General features: G+C 40.3%; 1 protein-coding gene across 1 annotated transcript in view; it reads right to left on the reverse strand.

Moving 5' to 3' along the window:
* Positions 1-17,221, reverse strand: part of SYN2 (synapsin II) — a gene marked incomplete at both ends in the record, with an annotated part of 143,272 nt that extends 126,051 nt beyond the window's left edge. Inside the window, one exon of the mRNA XM_080914650.1 lies at positions 16,842-17,221. Within this exon, the coding sequence (XP_080770776.1) occupies positions 16,842-17,221 (380 nt within the window). The remainder of the gene's footprint in view (positions 1-16,841) is intronic.
* Between the last annotated feature and the right edge of the window lie 242 nt (positions 17,222-17,463).

The following is a 17,463-nucleotide window of genomic DNA, read 5'->3' on the forward strand; positions in this document are numbered from 1 at the left end:
TAGAGGAGCTAGAGAACTGACTGAAAGAGCTGAAAGGGTTTGTAACCCCATGGGAAGAACAACAATATTAACCAACCAAATCCCTTAGAGTTCCCAGGGACTAAAACACCAACCAATGAGTACACATGGAAAGACCCATGGCTCCAGTTCCATGTGTAGCAGAGGATGGCATTGTCTCTCATCAATGGGAGGAAAGACCTTTTTTTAGTGAAGGCTTGTTTTCGCAGTGTAGTGGAATGCCAAGGTGATGAGATAGGAGTATGTGGTTGGGAATGAGAGCATCTTCATGGAAGCAAGAAAGGGGGGAGAAGGGGAGGGGATAACATTTGAAATGCAAATACATAGAATATCCAATAAAAATGATAAGAAAGAAAGGAAAACAAAACAAAGGAAAAGAAAAGAAAAGGAAGAAATCTACAGAACAGGACTTTTTAAAAAGGTGGTACTTTCATCCTCTGAGAACAGAGTAAGAAAAACATTAAGAAATACACAAACCAAGAGCAGTCCAAACAAAGGCAAGTGAGCAATAATATCACAGGATCAAGTCCAGCGTAGTTGCAGAGAGAAGAGGATCAAGAGAAAAGGAGTCTGTAAAGATATGCTGCAGCTTATAAAGAAGGTAAGCACAATAAGGTAGGATGTTAGAGAAGAACATTAAGAAGAAAGTCAACTATAAGGTCTGAGGATGTTTTTATTTGTTTTGCTCATAAGTACTTGGAAAGTAATATGAACAATGTACTAGGTAAAAAAAAGAATATAAGAATACCTTTTAAATACATTCTGCATACCTTTCTTTCATTTCCCTCTTAACACCCTACCTTAATGGTCACATATGAAATGGAAGCTATTTTAGAATTTATGTTATTAAAATAAGAATTTATGTAATCCTGTCCCTAAATTGTTAAAGACGGCCAAATCAAATAAATAATGATTCTTTTTTAAAAGAAAATAAATAAATATTTAAAAAAAAAAAAAAAAAAAAAAAACAGAGGGACCCAGGTCTGGTGAGACTACACTGTGAGTAGCCGGGGTATAGAGAGGTCTGGGCCAAGCACACAGAAAGCGCCCCCCCCCATTGGTTCAGGGGAGCAGGAACTCTGCCATAGGGACTAGGTTTCCACCCGGAAGGCCCATGAGTGCAGACCAAACACTCAGGCCATCTGCCACAGGAAACAGCAGAGATCCAGGGACACAGGCAAAGTACACAGGAGAGAAGGGAACCAATCACTGACAACAAGACCACATATAATCACAGACAACAAGATGGCCAGAGGAAAGCAAAAGAACTTACCCAATGGAAACCAAGACAACTTGGCAACACCAGAACCCAGCTCTCCCATCACAGCAAACAGCACAATGCCTACCACTCCAGAAAAAGAAAACTCAGACCTGAAATCATACCTCAAGATGATGATAGAGATCCTTAAACAAGAATGGGAGAAAAAGCATGAAAAAAATAGAAGCTTTTAAAGAGGAAACAAGAAAAACACTCAAAGAAATCAAAGAACTAGCAGAAAACAGAACCAAAGAGATGAAGGAATTGAAGAAGGAATTTAAAATGGAAATGGAAACAATAAAGAAAACACTAAAAAAGAAATCAGTGGCCAAAGATGCAAGCATCACCAACATACTACAAGATATGGAAGAGAGAATCTCAGGGGCTAAAGACAACATGGAAAACATAGACAAAACAGTTAGAGAAGATGCAAAAGCCAAAAAGCTCCTAACCCAAACTATCCAGGAGATCCAGGACACAATGAGAAGACCAAACCTAAGGATAATAGGAATAGAAGAGGGCGAAGAATATCAACTAAGAAGCACAGTAAATATCTTCAACAAAATCATAGAAGAAAACTTCCCTACCCTTAAGAATGAGATGACCATGAGCATAAAAGAAGCCTACAGAACTCCAAATAGAGTGGACCAGAACAGAAATTCCTCTCAACACATAATAGTCAAAATGCCAAGTGCCCAAAGCAAAGAAAGAATACTAAAAGCAGTAAGGGAAAAAGGTCATGTAACATATAAAGGTAGACCAATCAGAATCACACCCGACTTCTCAACAGACACTATGAAAGCTAGAAGATCCTGGACAGACATCCTGCAGACCCTAAGAGAACACAGTGTCAGCCCAAGCTGCTATACCCAGCAAAACTCTCAATCACCATAGAAGGAGATTCCAAGATATCCCAGGACAAAACTAAATTTACACAATATCTGTCCACAAACCCAGCACTACAACTAATTATAGGTGGAAAACCCAATACAAGGAGGAAAATTACATCCTAGTAAAAACAAGAAAAAAACCTAAGCAAGAAAACCAAAAGAAGAAAGACACACAGGCACAATTCTACCTCTAAAAGCAAAAATAGCAGGAAACAGCAACCACTATTCCTTAATAACTGCTAACATAAATGGACTCAATTCCCCAATAAAAAGACATAGGCTATCAGACTGGATACATAAATAGAATCCAGCATTTTGCTGCATACAGGAAACTCATCTCAGAGACAAAGACAGACACTATCTCAGAGTAAAAGGTTGGGAAAAAAAACCTTCCAAGCAAACGGCCCCAAGAAACAACCTGGAGTAGCCATTCTAATATCGAATAAAGTAGATTTATCAACCAAAAGTTATCAAAAAAGATACGGAAGGACACTTTTTACTCATTACAGGGAAAATTTGTCAGGAGGAACTCTAAATCCTTAACGTATATGCTCTAAATACAAGAACATCCATATTCATGAAAGAACCCCTACTAAAGCTCAAAAAATACATTGTACCCCATACAATAATAGTGGGAGACCTCAACACATCACTCTCATCAACGGACAAATCATAGAAACAGAAACTGAACAAGCACACAGTGAAACTAGCAGAGGATATGAACCAATTGGAATTAATAGAAATCTACAGAACATTTCATCCTAAAACAAAAGAATACACCTTTTCAGCACCTCATGGCACCTTCTCCAAAACTGACCATATAATTGGTCACAAAACAAGCCTCAATAGATATAAGAAAATTGAAATACTCCCATGCATCCTATCAGATCACCATGGTCTAAGGCTGGTCTTTAATAACAACACAGACAACAAAAAGCCCATATAAACATGGAAACTAAACAATGCTCTATTAAACAATAGCATGGTCAAAGAAGAAGTAAAGAAATTAAGGATTTTCTAGAATTTAATGAAAATGAAAACACAACATACCCAAACCTATGGGATGCAATGAAAGCAGTACTGAGAGGAAAACTCATAGCTCTGAGTGCTTCCAAAAAGAAAATGGAGAGAGCATACACTAGCAACTTGACAGCACAGTTGAAAGCTCTAGAACAAAAGGAAGCAGATACACCCAAGAGGAATAGATGGCAAAAAATAATCAAACTCAGAGCAGAAATTGACCAAATAGAAACAAAAAGAACCATTGAAAGAATCTACAAAACCAAGAGCTGGTTCTTTGAGAAAATTAACAAGATTGATAAACCTTAGCCAGACTAACTAGAGGGCAAAGAGAGAGTATCCAAATTAACAAAATCAGAAAGGAAAGTGGAGAAATAACAACTGAAACTGAGGAAGGTCAAGAAATCATCAGATCCTACTACAAAAGCCTATACTTAACAAAGCTGGAAAATCTGGAGGAAATGGATGAATTCCTAGACAGATACCAGATACTAAAGTTAAACCAGGACCAGGTAAACCATCTAAATAATCCTATAACACCTAAAGAAATAGGAGAACTCATCAAAAGCCTCCCAACCAAAAAAAGATCAGGTCCAGATGGGTTCAGTGCAGAATTCTATCAGACATTTATTAATGACCTAATACCAATACCGTCCAAACTCTTCCACAAAATAGAGTCAGATGGAACACTACCTAACTCATTTTTCGAGGCCACAATAACCCTCGTGCCTAAAACACACAAAGACCCTACAAGGAAAGAGAACTTCAGACCAATCTCACTTATGAACATTGATGCAAAAATATTCAACAAAATCCTTGCAAACCGAATCCAAGAACACATCAAAATGATCATTCACCATGATCAAGTAGGCTTCATCCCTGGGATGCAGGGATAGTTTAATATACGGAAATCCATCAACGTTGTCCACCATATAAACAAACTCAAAGAAAAAAAACACATGGTTATCTCACTAGATACTGAAAAAGCATTTGACAAAATTCAACACCCCTTCATTTTGAAAGTCTTGAAAAGAACAGGAATCCAAGGCCCATACATAAACATAATAAAAGCAATATACAGCAAACCAATAGCCAACATCAAACTTAACAGTGAGAAACTTAAAGCACTAAAATCAGGGACTAGACAAGGCTGCCCACTTTCCCCCTACCTATTCAACATAGCACTGGAGGTTCTGGCCGGAGCAATTAGACAGCAAAAGAAAATCAAAGGGATACATATTGGAAAGGAAGAAGTAAAATCATCACTGTTTGCAGATGACATGATAGTGTACATAAGTGACCCCAAAAATTCCACCAGAGAACTTCTACAGCTGATAAACAAGTTCAGCAAAGTGGCTGGATATAAAATTAACTCAAACAAATCAGTAGCCTTCCTCTACTGAAAGGACAAACATGCAGAGAAAGAAATTAGGGAAATGACATCCTTCACAATAGTTACATACAATATGAACTACCTTGGTGTGACTCTAACTAAGCAAGTGAAGGACCTGTATGACAAGAACTTCAAATCTCTAAAGGAAATCAAGCAAGATCTCAGAAAATGGAAAGATCTCCCATGCTCATGGATTGGAAGGATCAACATTGTAAAAATGGCCATCTTACCAAAAGCAATCTACAGATTCAATGCAATCCCCATAAAAATTCCAACCCAATTCTTCATAGAGTTGGAAAGAGCAATGTGCAATTTCATCTGGAATAACAAAAGACCTAGAATAGCAAAATCCATCCTCAACAACAAGAAAACATCTGCGGGAATCACCATCCCTGATCTCAAGCTATATTACAAGGCAATTGTGCTAAAAACTGCATGGTACTGGTACAGAGATAGGCACGTGGATCAATGGAATAGAATAGAAGATCCAGAAATGAGCCCTCACATATATGGTCACTTGATTTTTGACAAAGGAGCTGTAAACATTCAATAGAAAAAGAATAGCCTCTTCAACAAATGGTATTGGTCCAACTGGCACTCAGCATGCAGAAGAATGAAAATAGACTCTTTCTTTGTGGGGAGCTGAATGCAGACGCCATTACAAGATGGCACTGGCTCCCTCACGGTTTGAGGTAAACAACTCCATATATAGTAATGCTCTTGTCAACTAAGGCGCTGCACCCTGCTCATGTGCAGTACATAACCTGTCTCCGGCCAATCCCGAGGCCTCTGGTGTCAGCAGACTGGTAACAACCAATCATGGCAAGCCCGTATGCACTTCTCCCTATATAAGCGGACAGCTAGGGTAGTTCGGGGCCCCTCGCTTCCTGCTCTCCCCTTCAACCAAGAGGCTCCCACAATAAAGAGTGATCTGAGAAGAATCCTCTGGTGGTGGTCGTCTTTCCTCGATGGTCGAGGAGCGCGCCGCATTTCTTATCTCTTTGTACAAAGCTCAAGTGCAAGTGGATCAAAGATCTCCACATTAAACCAGGCACACTGAAACTATTAGAAGAGAAAGTAGGGAAAACCTTAGAACACATAGGCACAGGAGAAAATTTCCTGAACAGAACACCAATGGCTCATGCTCTAACGTCAAATATCAACAAATGGGACTTAATGAGATTGCAAAGTTTCTGTAAGGCTAAGGACACTGTCAAGAAAACAAAACGGCAGCAAACAGATTGGGAAAAGATCTTTACCAACTCTACATCTGATAGAGGCCTAATATCAAAGGTATACAAAGAACTCAATAAGTTAGACATCTGAGAATCAAACAACCCTATTAAAAAATGGGGTACAGAGCTAAACAAAAAGCTCTCAATCGAGGAATATCGAATGGCTGAGAAACATCTAAGGAAGTGCTCAACATCCTTGGCCATCAGGGAAATGTAAATCAAAACAACCCTGAGATTCCACCTCACACCAGTCAGAATGACTAAGATCAAAAATTCAGATAACAGCAGATGTTGGCGAGGAAATGGAGAAAGAGGAACACTTCTCCACTGTTGGTGGGGTTGTAAACTGGTACAACCACTCTGGAAATTAGTCTGACAATTCCTCAGAAAATTGGACATAGTACTACCTGAAGACCCAGTTATTCCACTTCTGGGCATTTACCCCAGAGATGCTCCAACATACAACAAAGACACATGCACCACAATGTTCATTGCACCTCTATTTATAATAGCCAGAAGCTGGAAAGAACCCAGATACCCTTCAGTAGATGAATGAATACAAAAATTGTGGTATATTTACACAATGGAGTACTACTCAGCTATCAGAAACAATGACTTTATGAAATTCTTAAGAAAATGGATGCATCTAGAGAATATCATCCTGAGTGAGGTAACCCAGTCACAAAAGAACAGACATAATATGCAGTCACTGATAATTAGATACTAACCCCAGAAAGCTCTGAATACCCCAGAAACAACTTACAGACTATATGAAGTTCAAAAAAAACAAAGGCCAAAAAAAAAAAAAAAAGAAAAATCATTATACTTAATCTTTACACACCAAGAAAACTTTGACTATTTCCAGGTTACATCTTGTTCTACATGTACTTTATGCTAATTGTAACTAGTAAAATTTTAAGGCACACTATCAAACCTTTAAAAAAATCAAGTATTGACAAAAATGTATTCATATACTTTTATGCAAAAATGCTTTTAAAATTTGTACATTTATCTTTGTTTTTTAAAATAAAGTTGTTTAATTTAAAAAAAAACAATTGAGCCAGTGAAATGGATCACTGGGTAAAAATGACACATTTAACTCCAGCCTGATACTGGAGTTAAATCGCTAGCAACAAATATCATATGAAGAAAAACTCGCACAATTGTCTCTAACTTCCACAAGTGCACCGTGGCATGAGCACATACACATACTACACAAGTAAAATTTAAAAAGCAACTAGTCAGATTCAGTGGCACACGCCTTAGTCCCAGTATGCAGAGGCTGAAGCAGGAAGACCAGGAGTGTGAGGCCTGCCTGACCTACAACAGTGAGTCAAACCCAACCTGGGCTACCAAGAAAAAACACATCTTAAAAACAAAGCAAAACAAAAACCACTAACCAGCAGCACTTGGAAGGGAAAGACAGGAACTCCCTGGAGCTCCCTGGCCAAATGTCTTGGCGATTCTGAGAGTTCTAGACTCATTGAGAGATCCTGTCTCAAAAAACAAGGTAGAGAATCATTGGGTTATATAGCCAACATTGACCTCTGGCCTACACACATACACAAATATACACATATGCATAAGTACATGTATGCATATAAATGTGTATATATGTATATACTACACACATACCTGTACATATAGGAACATGTATATAAGCATATGCTACATATACACACATATAAAAGGGGGGAGATCCCCAAACAGGCTGGATACCTACAACTAAAAACAGGGATGTAGAATGAAGTCTAGCACAGGTGGCTCATCTTTTACAAAATGCTCTTTTGGAATCTTATTTATTTCTTGCAACAGTATTTGAAATATATTCATTCTCACAACAGCATTATGGAGTATATTCATTGTTGTGTTCATCTTTCAGATAAAAAAGCTAATTTTGCCTATTTTATTCCACAACCCAGAACAGTGTTTGGCATATAGTAGGCCCACACTGAAACACTGTCAAATAAGAGAAAGGGAAAGCTAAAGAGATTATATGATTCTGACAGTCACACTGTTAATGGTGGAGTTGGAGCTCAATTCTAGGTCTTCTGGTCCTCAGTCCTGTATCTTCACACTGTCTCAAACTGGTAAAGAAAAAAGGCATGGGCATCTAAATATAATATTAATTTACATTATAAAATTCTGTGAGATGGTTAAAATTTCTCAAATGGCTCTTGTTAAAAGATAAATACCAAAGTTGGCATACCCTCCTCTCTGTAAAGACATAGGCATGCGTAGAATTCAGAGATCTGTGTTATTTATTCATTTTGTTCTCTTCAAGGTAACTGCCCTGCAAGCCCTTCCTGTGGTACTGAAGCAATGCCATGAGGAATCACTCCTAGATCATCACGTCCTCTAAAGGTAGTAGTATATAGCCTTTGGGTTTTAGTTGCAACTATATGGGAACAACAGAGGCCTACAATGCAACCCAATGTGCACACACAAAAAAATGTCACTTAAAATATTTATAGAGATTTATACATGGTAGAAGTGCCTTGAAACAGATGGAGATACACAGAGAGTCCTCAACCTGAGACCACTGTATTTAAACACGTCCTTATTCCACACAATAGGCATGATCCTTAAAGCCCTGAGTATATCGCCTTTTTGTAAATACGGTAATATAAAAAACACTGGTGGCTACTACTTAAAATGAAGCAGATGGTAAATATTATTGCACAATAAATTATCTTTATATATGAAAAAGATTTATAGCTAGGTATGGTAGTTCTCATCTACAATTCTAGAACTCAAAAGGCTGAGGCAGAACTGCCATGAGTTCCTGAGTTCCAGGCCAGCCCGCAATACAGAGCAGAAGCTCCAGCTCAAAGGAACAAACAAAACAACTTGTGATGGAAGTGTTTGTAATTTAGCATCTAATCTAACCCACTCTACAGTATAAGCTGGCTAATTAACAGCTATTTTCCTGAGTTTATCTGTTAAGTAGATATTATACCTATTACTCAGGATCACTGTAGAGATGAAATGAGAAAAGGAATATGGATATGCTGAGTAAACTGTGAAGCACAGAACACATGACAGGAATCAACTAATAAATTTTGTTCAACAACAGAACACAGACAAAATGTCTTTGGTTGCTAGGTGCTGGTAGCACATGCGTTTAATCCCAAGACTTGGGAGGCAGAAACAGGAGGATGCCTCTAAGTCCAAGGCAAGCCTGGTCTACAGAAGGAGTTCCAGGACAGCCAAAGCTTTAAAAAAAAAAAGTCTTTGGTTTTATCAAAGGAAGAAAATTCAGCCAAGGGTTCCTTAATGAAACACACACAACAATCATTGCAGGATTGGCTCGTTTTCCACCTCAGAAACCAAGTGGCTGAGAAACTGTAAATTGGTACTAATTATAGAATACTCAAAAGTGTACTTTTTCATTCAAAAAAATTATAGATACTACCAACACATAAAAAGTTAGAGAAGAAAGGATCTTACAAAATGTATATTACAATTCTTTTAGTTGGCAAATTTTAGAAAATCAAAGCCCAGAGTTGCAAAGTTACGTAAGAATGCGTGATGTACATTTTGTGCAACGTTTCTAATCATAGTATATTCATCCTGATAATCTATCTCTGTGCTATTCAAACACTTTAAGCATACTAATTAACATGGTATATTAAAATGTCTGTCCTTTCCTCAGAGAACAGGAAGATCCCAATAGATACATATACCAAATCCATCCTATATTTCCAGCACTCGGTTTGTCTTAGATGGTATAATGAACCATATTCCAGTTAAAAATGTTTTGTACATTTTAGAAACAAGTAAAACCCTTCTGGAGATTTTCCTGTTTAATTAGCAAGATATTTTAGCAAGATATTTTAAAAGGCTAATGCTATAGACCTGAATTTGATCACAGGAAGTCAGTAAGTAATCTTAGATAGATAAGAAGAGTAAGATAGGAAAGGGATCCTGAAGAGAAGGGCATCATTATAACAGGTCCTAGGAACATTAGCAGATTTTGGGGTTTTTATGACTAGGTCTTCAAGAGCATCTTTCAACAATTTTAGAATGACTTACACTGAAACATCAACAACCCACTAACAATATGATTTCTGCCCTGGCTATTATGTGATATGTTAACTGCTCCTAACAACTGTTCAGTGACTCTTAAAAAAAAAAAAAAAAAAAAAGATAAAGGGGGCTGAAGAGATGGCTCAGCTGTTAAGAGCACTTGCTGTACTGGCAGAAGACCCAAGGTGGGTTCCCAGCACCCGTATCAGGCAGCTCACAACAGCCTGTAACTGCAGATTCAAAGAATGTGATGTCCTCTTCTGTCCTCCTTGGGCACCTGCACAAATATACACAGATAAATAAACTTTAAAATAAAAAAAGAATTGAAGGAGATACAAAAGTATTTTTCAGAAAGGCACGATAGCATAATAGATTAAGACATTGATAACACGTTTACTAGTCCAATCCCCAGGGTCCACATGATAGGAGAGGACTGACGCCCCCCAAGTTGTCTTCTGCCCTTCTGATGTGTGCCACAGTGTGTGTACGATCTCTCCCTCCCTCCCTCTCTCACATAAAAAATAAATGTAAATTTTTAACATACTTTTAAGGAGAGAAGACTCTAAATTGGAGAGTTTCCTTAAATAGTGACTTAAGAAAGAAAAATTATACTCTGAAAAATGTGTTCTAATTCCTCATTTTGTTTTTTACTTCTTTTTTAAGGTTTACAGGTGGGAAGGGGGAGGAGTGTGCCTGTGGAGGCCAGAAGAGGGCACTGGATCCCTGGGAGCTGGGCTTAGAGATGGTTGTAAGCTTCCTGACATGAGCCGAGATGCGAATCTGGTCCTCTGTAGGAGAAGCAGGTGCTTTCACTGCTGAGCCATCTCTCCATCTCTTTACCCTTTGACCCTGACCTTCAACAAATTGTTTCATTTCCCTTTCCTTCAAGCTTAATTATAAAATCAAAAACCCCCACCAACAGTTGAGAGAACTGAGAATAAATATGAAAGGATAAAAAGTTAGAGGCTGAAATTACAAGTTCTGGTTTTTGTTATGTCAGCTAATAGCCTAAAGTCACTTGACAGTCTTCAAACCAATATTGTCCTGTTTGTAAGTATCTCAGATAACCATATTTCAGCTATATCCTAGAAGTTTAATGTATTAATTACTGTTGCTATAAACAACGAAATTCTATAAAAATGTTATGTTCTGACTAATTAGGAAAAGGAGACATAATACCTGTCAAAAATAAAACCTAAATTTCCTTTGAATTCCACACCTCCGGAGTTCCAATCCAAATATTTCCCTATAGCCACTCATGAGCCCTGATCCAAACAGACTCCATATCTTTCATTCCACTATTCTTAATAAAATGTTCAAAAGCTAGCCATAAAAAATGAAAACTCTTGGACATAGTACTATCTGAGGACCCAGCTATACCACTCCTGGGCATATACCCAAAAGATGCTCCAACATCTAACAAGGACACATGCTCCACTATGTTCATAGCAGCCATATTTATAATAGCCAAATGCTGAAAAGAACCCAGATGTCCTTCAATAGAGGAATGGATATAAAAATTGTGGTATATTTACACAATGGAGGACTACTCAGTTATTAAAAACAATGACTTCATGAAATTCCTAGGCAAATGGATGGAACTTGAAGCTATCATCCTGAGTGAGGTAACCCAGTCACAAAAGAACACTCATGGTATATACTCACTTATAAGTGGATACCAGCCCAAAAAGCTTGGAATACCCAAGAAACCATCCACAGAACTTAAAGGAAGGCTATAAGGTGGATGCCTCAGTCTTTCTTAGAAGGAAGAACAAAACATTCATGGGAGGAAATAAAGGACAAATAGAGGAGCAGGGATTGGAGAAAGGATCATCCAGAGACCGCCTCACCTGGGGATACACCCCATATGTACCCAATAAACCCAAGCACTATTGCTGATGACAAGTAGTGCTTACTGGCAAGAACCTGATATGGATGCCTCCTCAGAGGCTCTGCCAGAGCCATACTGATACAGAGGAGGATGCTTGCAGCTAACCATTGGACTGAACACAGGGACCCCAATGAAGGAGCTAGAGAAAGGACTGAAGGAGCTGAAAGGGTCTGCAACTCCACCGGAGAACAAAATTATCAACCAACCAAACTCATCACAGCTCCCAGGGACTAAAACACCAACCAATGAGTTTGCATGGAAAGACCCATGGCCCGAGGTACATATACAGCAGAGGACAGCATTTTCTGACATCAATGGGAGCAGAGGCCTTTGGTCTAAGTGTAGGGGAATGCCAAGGTGCTGAGATGGTAGAGAGTGGTTGGGAGAGGGGACACCTTCATGGAGGCAATGGGAGGGAGAGAGAGGATGAGATGGTGGGAAAGAAATAACATCTGATAACATAAATGCAGAGAAGAGGGGAGGGATGAAAACTATGGGGCTAGAGAAATGGTTCAGGGGTTAAGAGCACTGACTGTTCTTCTAGCGGTCCTGAGTTCAATTCCCAGCAACCACATGGTGGCTCACAACTATCTGTAATGAAATTCAATTCCTTCTGGAGTGTCTGAAGACAGCTACAGTATACTCATATACATAAAATAAACATTTAGGAAAAAATTGAAAACTCTGAACCTGACATGGTGGCACATGTCTTTAATCCCAGCACTTAAGAGGCAGCAGGTGGGTCTCTGTGAGTTGGAGACCAGTCCAGTCTACAAATTGAGTTCTAGGACAGCCAGGGATACACAGAGAAATCCTGTCTCAAAATTAAAATTAAAAAAAAAAAAGCATGTAAAGTGTGGTGGTGCATACCTTTAATCCCAGCACTTGGGAGACAGAGGCAGGCAGATCTCTGAGTTCAAGTCCAGCCTAGTTCAGAGTGAGTTCCAGGATAGCCAGAGATACACAGAAAAACCACATCTTTAAAAAATAAAATAAAATAGAAATAGAAATTCTGTATATCATATCAATCTTTTCTCTTTGTGACCTTTTTTGGCACTATTTTTATTCTGTATGGACAAAGCCAAACCTGCTTCTCTTAAATCAAATTTCTTCGAAGTCTCATTCCCACCCTGGTCTGTGATTTTCCTTCCTTCCTTTCTACACAGTCGTATTAGCTTGAACTCAAAACAATCATCTTGCCTCAGCCTCTTGGGTGCTGGGACAGCAGGTATGAGACATGGCCACTTGTGGTCCAGCTCTACCACTCATTCTTTTAAGTCACACGGTGACTACAGAGAACCAATGATATTTTCAGAACTTAGTATAACATCTTTTATACAGTCATCACTCAGTAAACAATAGGAGTGGTCAAAGTGCCACACTAATAGCACATACCCTTCACTTCAGTATGTCTCAAGTTTGATTATGAGGATCTCGTTCAAATGCAAAATACACTGCAGTGGGTAGAAAGTAGGATCTGAGATTATGTTCTTCCAAATTCTTCTGGTTGATACCAATGCTGTTGATCCAAGGGCCATATTTCGAATACAAGAAGTGGGCTTTAATAAGTTTTTTTTAATGTATATAAATATTATCTGCTCAGCTAGATAGTAAGCTCTTAGGAGACATATTATTTATCATTCGTCTTAGCAGATGTAGCCTATAAAGATGCTCAAAAAACATCTGTTGACTTATTGTCTGTAGTTTCTAGATGATCAAGAGCATCTTTGCCATACTGATTTTCAAATAAAATGCTAAACTATGCCAACAGCAAAAGCTTACTTGACAACTGGAGTCACAGTTGCTTGATTGAATGGAGGCAGGGAGAATCTGGTGGAAAACTTTAGCTCTTCAACAGTGAGGGCATATTAGAAGCAAAAATGTGTCAACTGGTCACCCTCTCTATGATAAAGTGTAAAGATCATTAGTGTGAAATCTTAATTGCACTTCAAATTCAGCTATGAACCTTAAAAAGATATATATTTATGGCAAAACAAAAACCAATAATAATTAAATTGGGGGGCACTTGATTTAATTCCTGGTGGCACACATACATTTTTCAATAAACTTTTAGTGAGCGATTAATCTAAAGCTCTCAGGCTATGTTAAAATTTCAAGGAAAAGAAAGAAGTACCCTCCAGTTTTCTCATGAACCAGGTCAGAAGTCAGGGCTCCATTAGACTGCCCATAATCACACTGATAAGGAATTTACAGGAATCTTCTGTATATTGACACAGATCTGTAAAACTACCTAGTTTAAGATTGCTTTAAAATATGGAATTATTTAAATGTTTGTTAAAACCCTCTTTATGTTAGCATTCTATAATTCAGATGGGACCAATACGTTTTAAGTTCTACTGGGATACTACATTTTTCCTACTCAAATAGCATAAACATGGCATTGGGTATCTATAACTGCTTACTCAGTTCTGTCTAGGTAGCTTTAACTATGAGATAGATTATTTAAATTAGCCTTCAGAACAAAAAGCACCCTTGTAAGCTACTGTGTTTGTCATAAGCAGCCACCTGCTCCTTAAGAGACCTTTCAATAAAACCACTCATCAACATTTCACTAAGGTGTTTTAAACAAATTTAGACTTGTTAGAAGATGACAAAATTCTTGGAATTGCTATTACCTACAAAAACACAGAGGCACGGAGCTACCATCAAGCGCAGAATCAAGCTCAGCCTAAGAGTTTTGATAAATCAATGTTATTACTCCAGAGAAAACCCTAAGGCAGTTGAGAGTCAGCCCACAGGAAAGTGAATCCTTTTACTTCCATCAGAAGTCAAGTCTCTAGGGCAAAGCAGATTCTCTGCGTTATACCAGGCACTCTTCCTAGAAAATAACCCTATCCAAGGAGGATTTCACATCTCAACTCTCTCATTTCTAAATAAACAGATTCACTGTGAGCCTTGCCATATTTGTGCAAACACATATCTACCTATCTGTGGGTATCTAACTAGTAATTAGAACCAAGAAAATAGCTTCAGTGGGGTAAGAGATGGCGACAGAGCTCACAAGAGTCAGATTCTTGCACAGAAAAATGAAATATCAATGTTAGTCTCATTCCTCCCTATTTCCTGGCTTTTCTTTATGATTCATTTTTTAACTGTTCACCAGTAATTCTTAATGTGGCTCATTTCTGAAATAATCTTAACTCTAGATTCCTTTGCTAACTGTCTCAGGTCTCTATTAGTGTGAGTTTTCCAAAAGGCCCCCAACATTGCCTAAAAGGAAGTGTAGTATGTAACACAGAAACGTTTTAAATAATGAGACAGTACAGAAGGATGGCAGCAGTGAAGCCACGCAGTCCTAAAGTCAAAATGGTACTGTACCATTTGTTAGCTGAATGTCTGTAAGCTCACCACTTACCTTTTCTAAGTCTCCATTTTCTGGTGAAGACCCAACAGAAAATCACATTAAGAGTCCTTACTAGAGAGTCTGACATACAATGGGTGCTTAAATAGAGCTTGCTTCCCTCCCCTTCCTCCCGAACAAACACTTGTTGATTTGAACAGAGAGTTTCTTCCAGGAGACTGCCAGTGCCACTACTGGCATACTTTCCCCATTCCCTCTTGTTAGTCCCTATTACCTTGTTATATCCTGATAAAAGTCTTTTCTACTCTACTATCTTGAAAAATAAGGGCCAACCACACAACCCACCCAGCGGAAATGAGTACAGCAAGGTAACAGCAGGAGGGCGTGCAGCTCCAGGTAACCTGTCACTTCCACCAGCTCACACACTCAGCACTCCCTCCTTCCCTCCCTCCCTTCCTAGTCTCAGTGAAGGAATGGCAGGGAACACACAAGAGGGAAGCAGCTAAAAGATTACAGCTCTGGGGTCCCTGTGTCTTCCTCTTGGGAAGAACTCTCAGGTGTGGGCGCCAATCAACCTCATCCCCTTAGGAAAAGCAAAATAAACAAAAACCCTTCCTCACTCCTGGCCTTTTCCAGTTTCCATACCCACCAGTCAGCCCACCATCTACCACTGCTTCCTACTGCATCAAAGGAACAACTCTGAAGCTCTTAATTAATTAGTCTTCAGTGGATTTCATTCATGTGTTTCTCAGCTAAACCTAACACCTTCCCCAATCTTCCCCATTCCCGAAATCTCTTTAAAAAGAAAAAGGAAAAGCATTCTTGAAGTTTCCCCCTTTACTGCATTAAGGCCAATCATTTTATCTGTAATATTTTTACTTAGGTCTTCATCATTCAGCTGAAAAAGCCACCCATCGTTTACACACACAGGAGCATGCACACACACTCAAACACACTCGAGCGCGCACACACACATACGGGGGGGGGGGGGGGGAAGAGGGAGGAGAGAACAAATTTAAAAACATACATTCCCCTCCCTGCTGCATATATACAATAATCTCATTATTTTTAAACAGATGTCAATCACACTCAGAGAACATCTGTGATCTAACTCGCAGTGATGCCAATACAGGTACAGGTTTACAAACAAACAAACAACGACAACAATAACAAAAACCCACCTATCGACCTTAAATACTAATATCCACTCCCAATTCATTCCAGGCCTTACAGACTAGAATCTTTTTTGGTGTCCTTTATTTTGATGGCCATCTGGGGCCATTTTCACCTTAGCTTATATGTGTCTAAACTGTTAAGTCTGCATCCCCCATAAGTATTTCTGTTTTGTTTTGGTTTCTTTTTTATTATTATTATTAGTTCTTTGAGGATGTTGTACAACCTGTTTTGATCATATCTGCCCTCCCTCCCCCAACTCTTTTCTGATCCATTTCCCCTTCTCTCTCCACCCAACTTTGTAGTGTCCCCACCATCACCGTCATGGCCAATATGTGCTGCCCAAATATTCTTGGCTGTGTGGCCTTCCTCTAGAGCATGGTTGACTTTACCACTATTTTCAAGCCCCATCGGTGCTTAATGAAGTAGCTTGCTCTGCCACGGGCCTGGAGGCCACCTAGTCCTTTACCTCCTGGACCCACGTCTCTGGGAGGTCGCTGCCTGCCCTCGCCCCTCCCACACACGGACACCTGCTCGTCCCGGGTGCTCTCCCGGGTGACCTCGAGGGTCCATCTTCACACCCTGTCCCCGGCGGACCCCACAGGGGCCTACCAGTCGGTGTGCGGCTCGTCGACCACCAGCAGCACCTTGGCCTTCCTGGAAGCGGCCGAAGGCGCGGGTGCATCCACCAGGCCGGCGGAGGCGGCCGTCTGCTTCACGGCTTGCGACAGCGAGCTGAAGAAGCTGCTGCCCACCGACGGCGTCGGCGCGGGCTGCGGCGCCGGCTGCGGCGCGGGTGTCTGGGCGGGTGGCGGCCTGCGTTCGGGGCCAGGCGAGGCAGCAGAGGTGGCCGCCGACGCCGTGGCGGCACCGGGGCCAGGGGCGGGCGGGGGCTGCTGCGGATCCGGGCGCTGAAGGTCAGTCATGTAGCCATTGGGCAGGTTGGCGATGAAGCTGCTGTCCGACAGCCGGCGCCTCAGGAAGTTCATCATCTGGCTTGAGGGACTGAGGGCGCTCGAGGCGGCGGGCCAGGCGGCTGCAGGGAGGACGGCGCGGGGCGACCGAAGGTGGTCCGCGTCTCCGTGAGCCCAGCAGACAGCCGCGGCGCTCTGGGTCTGGGGAGCGAGCCCGCTAGCGAGAGAGCAGTGGGCGGTGCTGAGGGCGTGGCCAGTTCTGTCTCCGCCCCTCTCCGCAGAGTCTGCTCCTCCCCTGCCTACGGGCGCGCGTGCGCCCC

The sequence above is a fragment of the Micromys minutus genome (assembly GCF_963924665.1).
Source record: "Micromys minutus genome assembly, chromosome: 3".
Taxonomy (NCBI): Eukaryota; Metazoa; Chordata; class Mammalia; order Rodentia; family Muridae; genus Micromys; species Micromys minutus.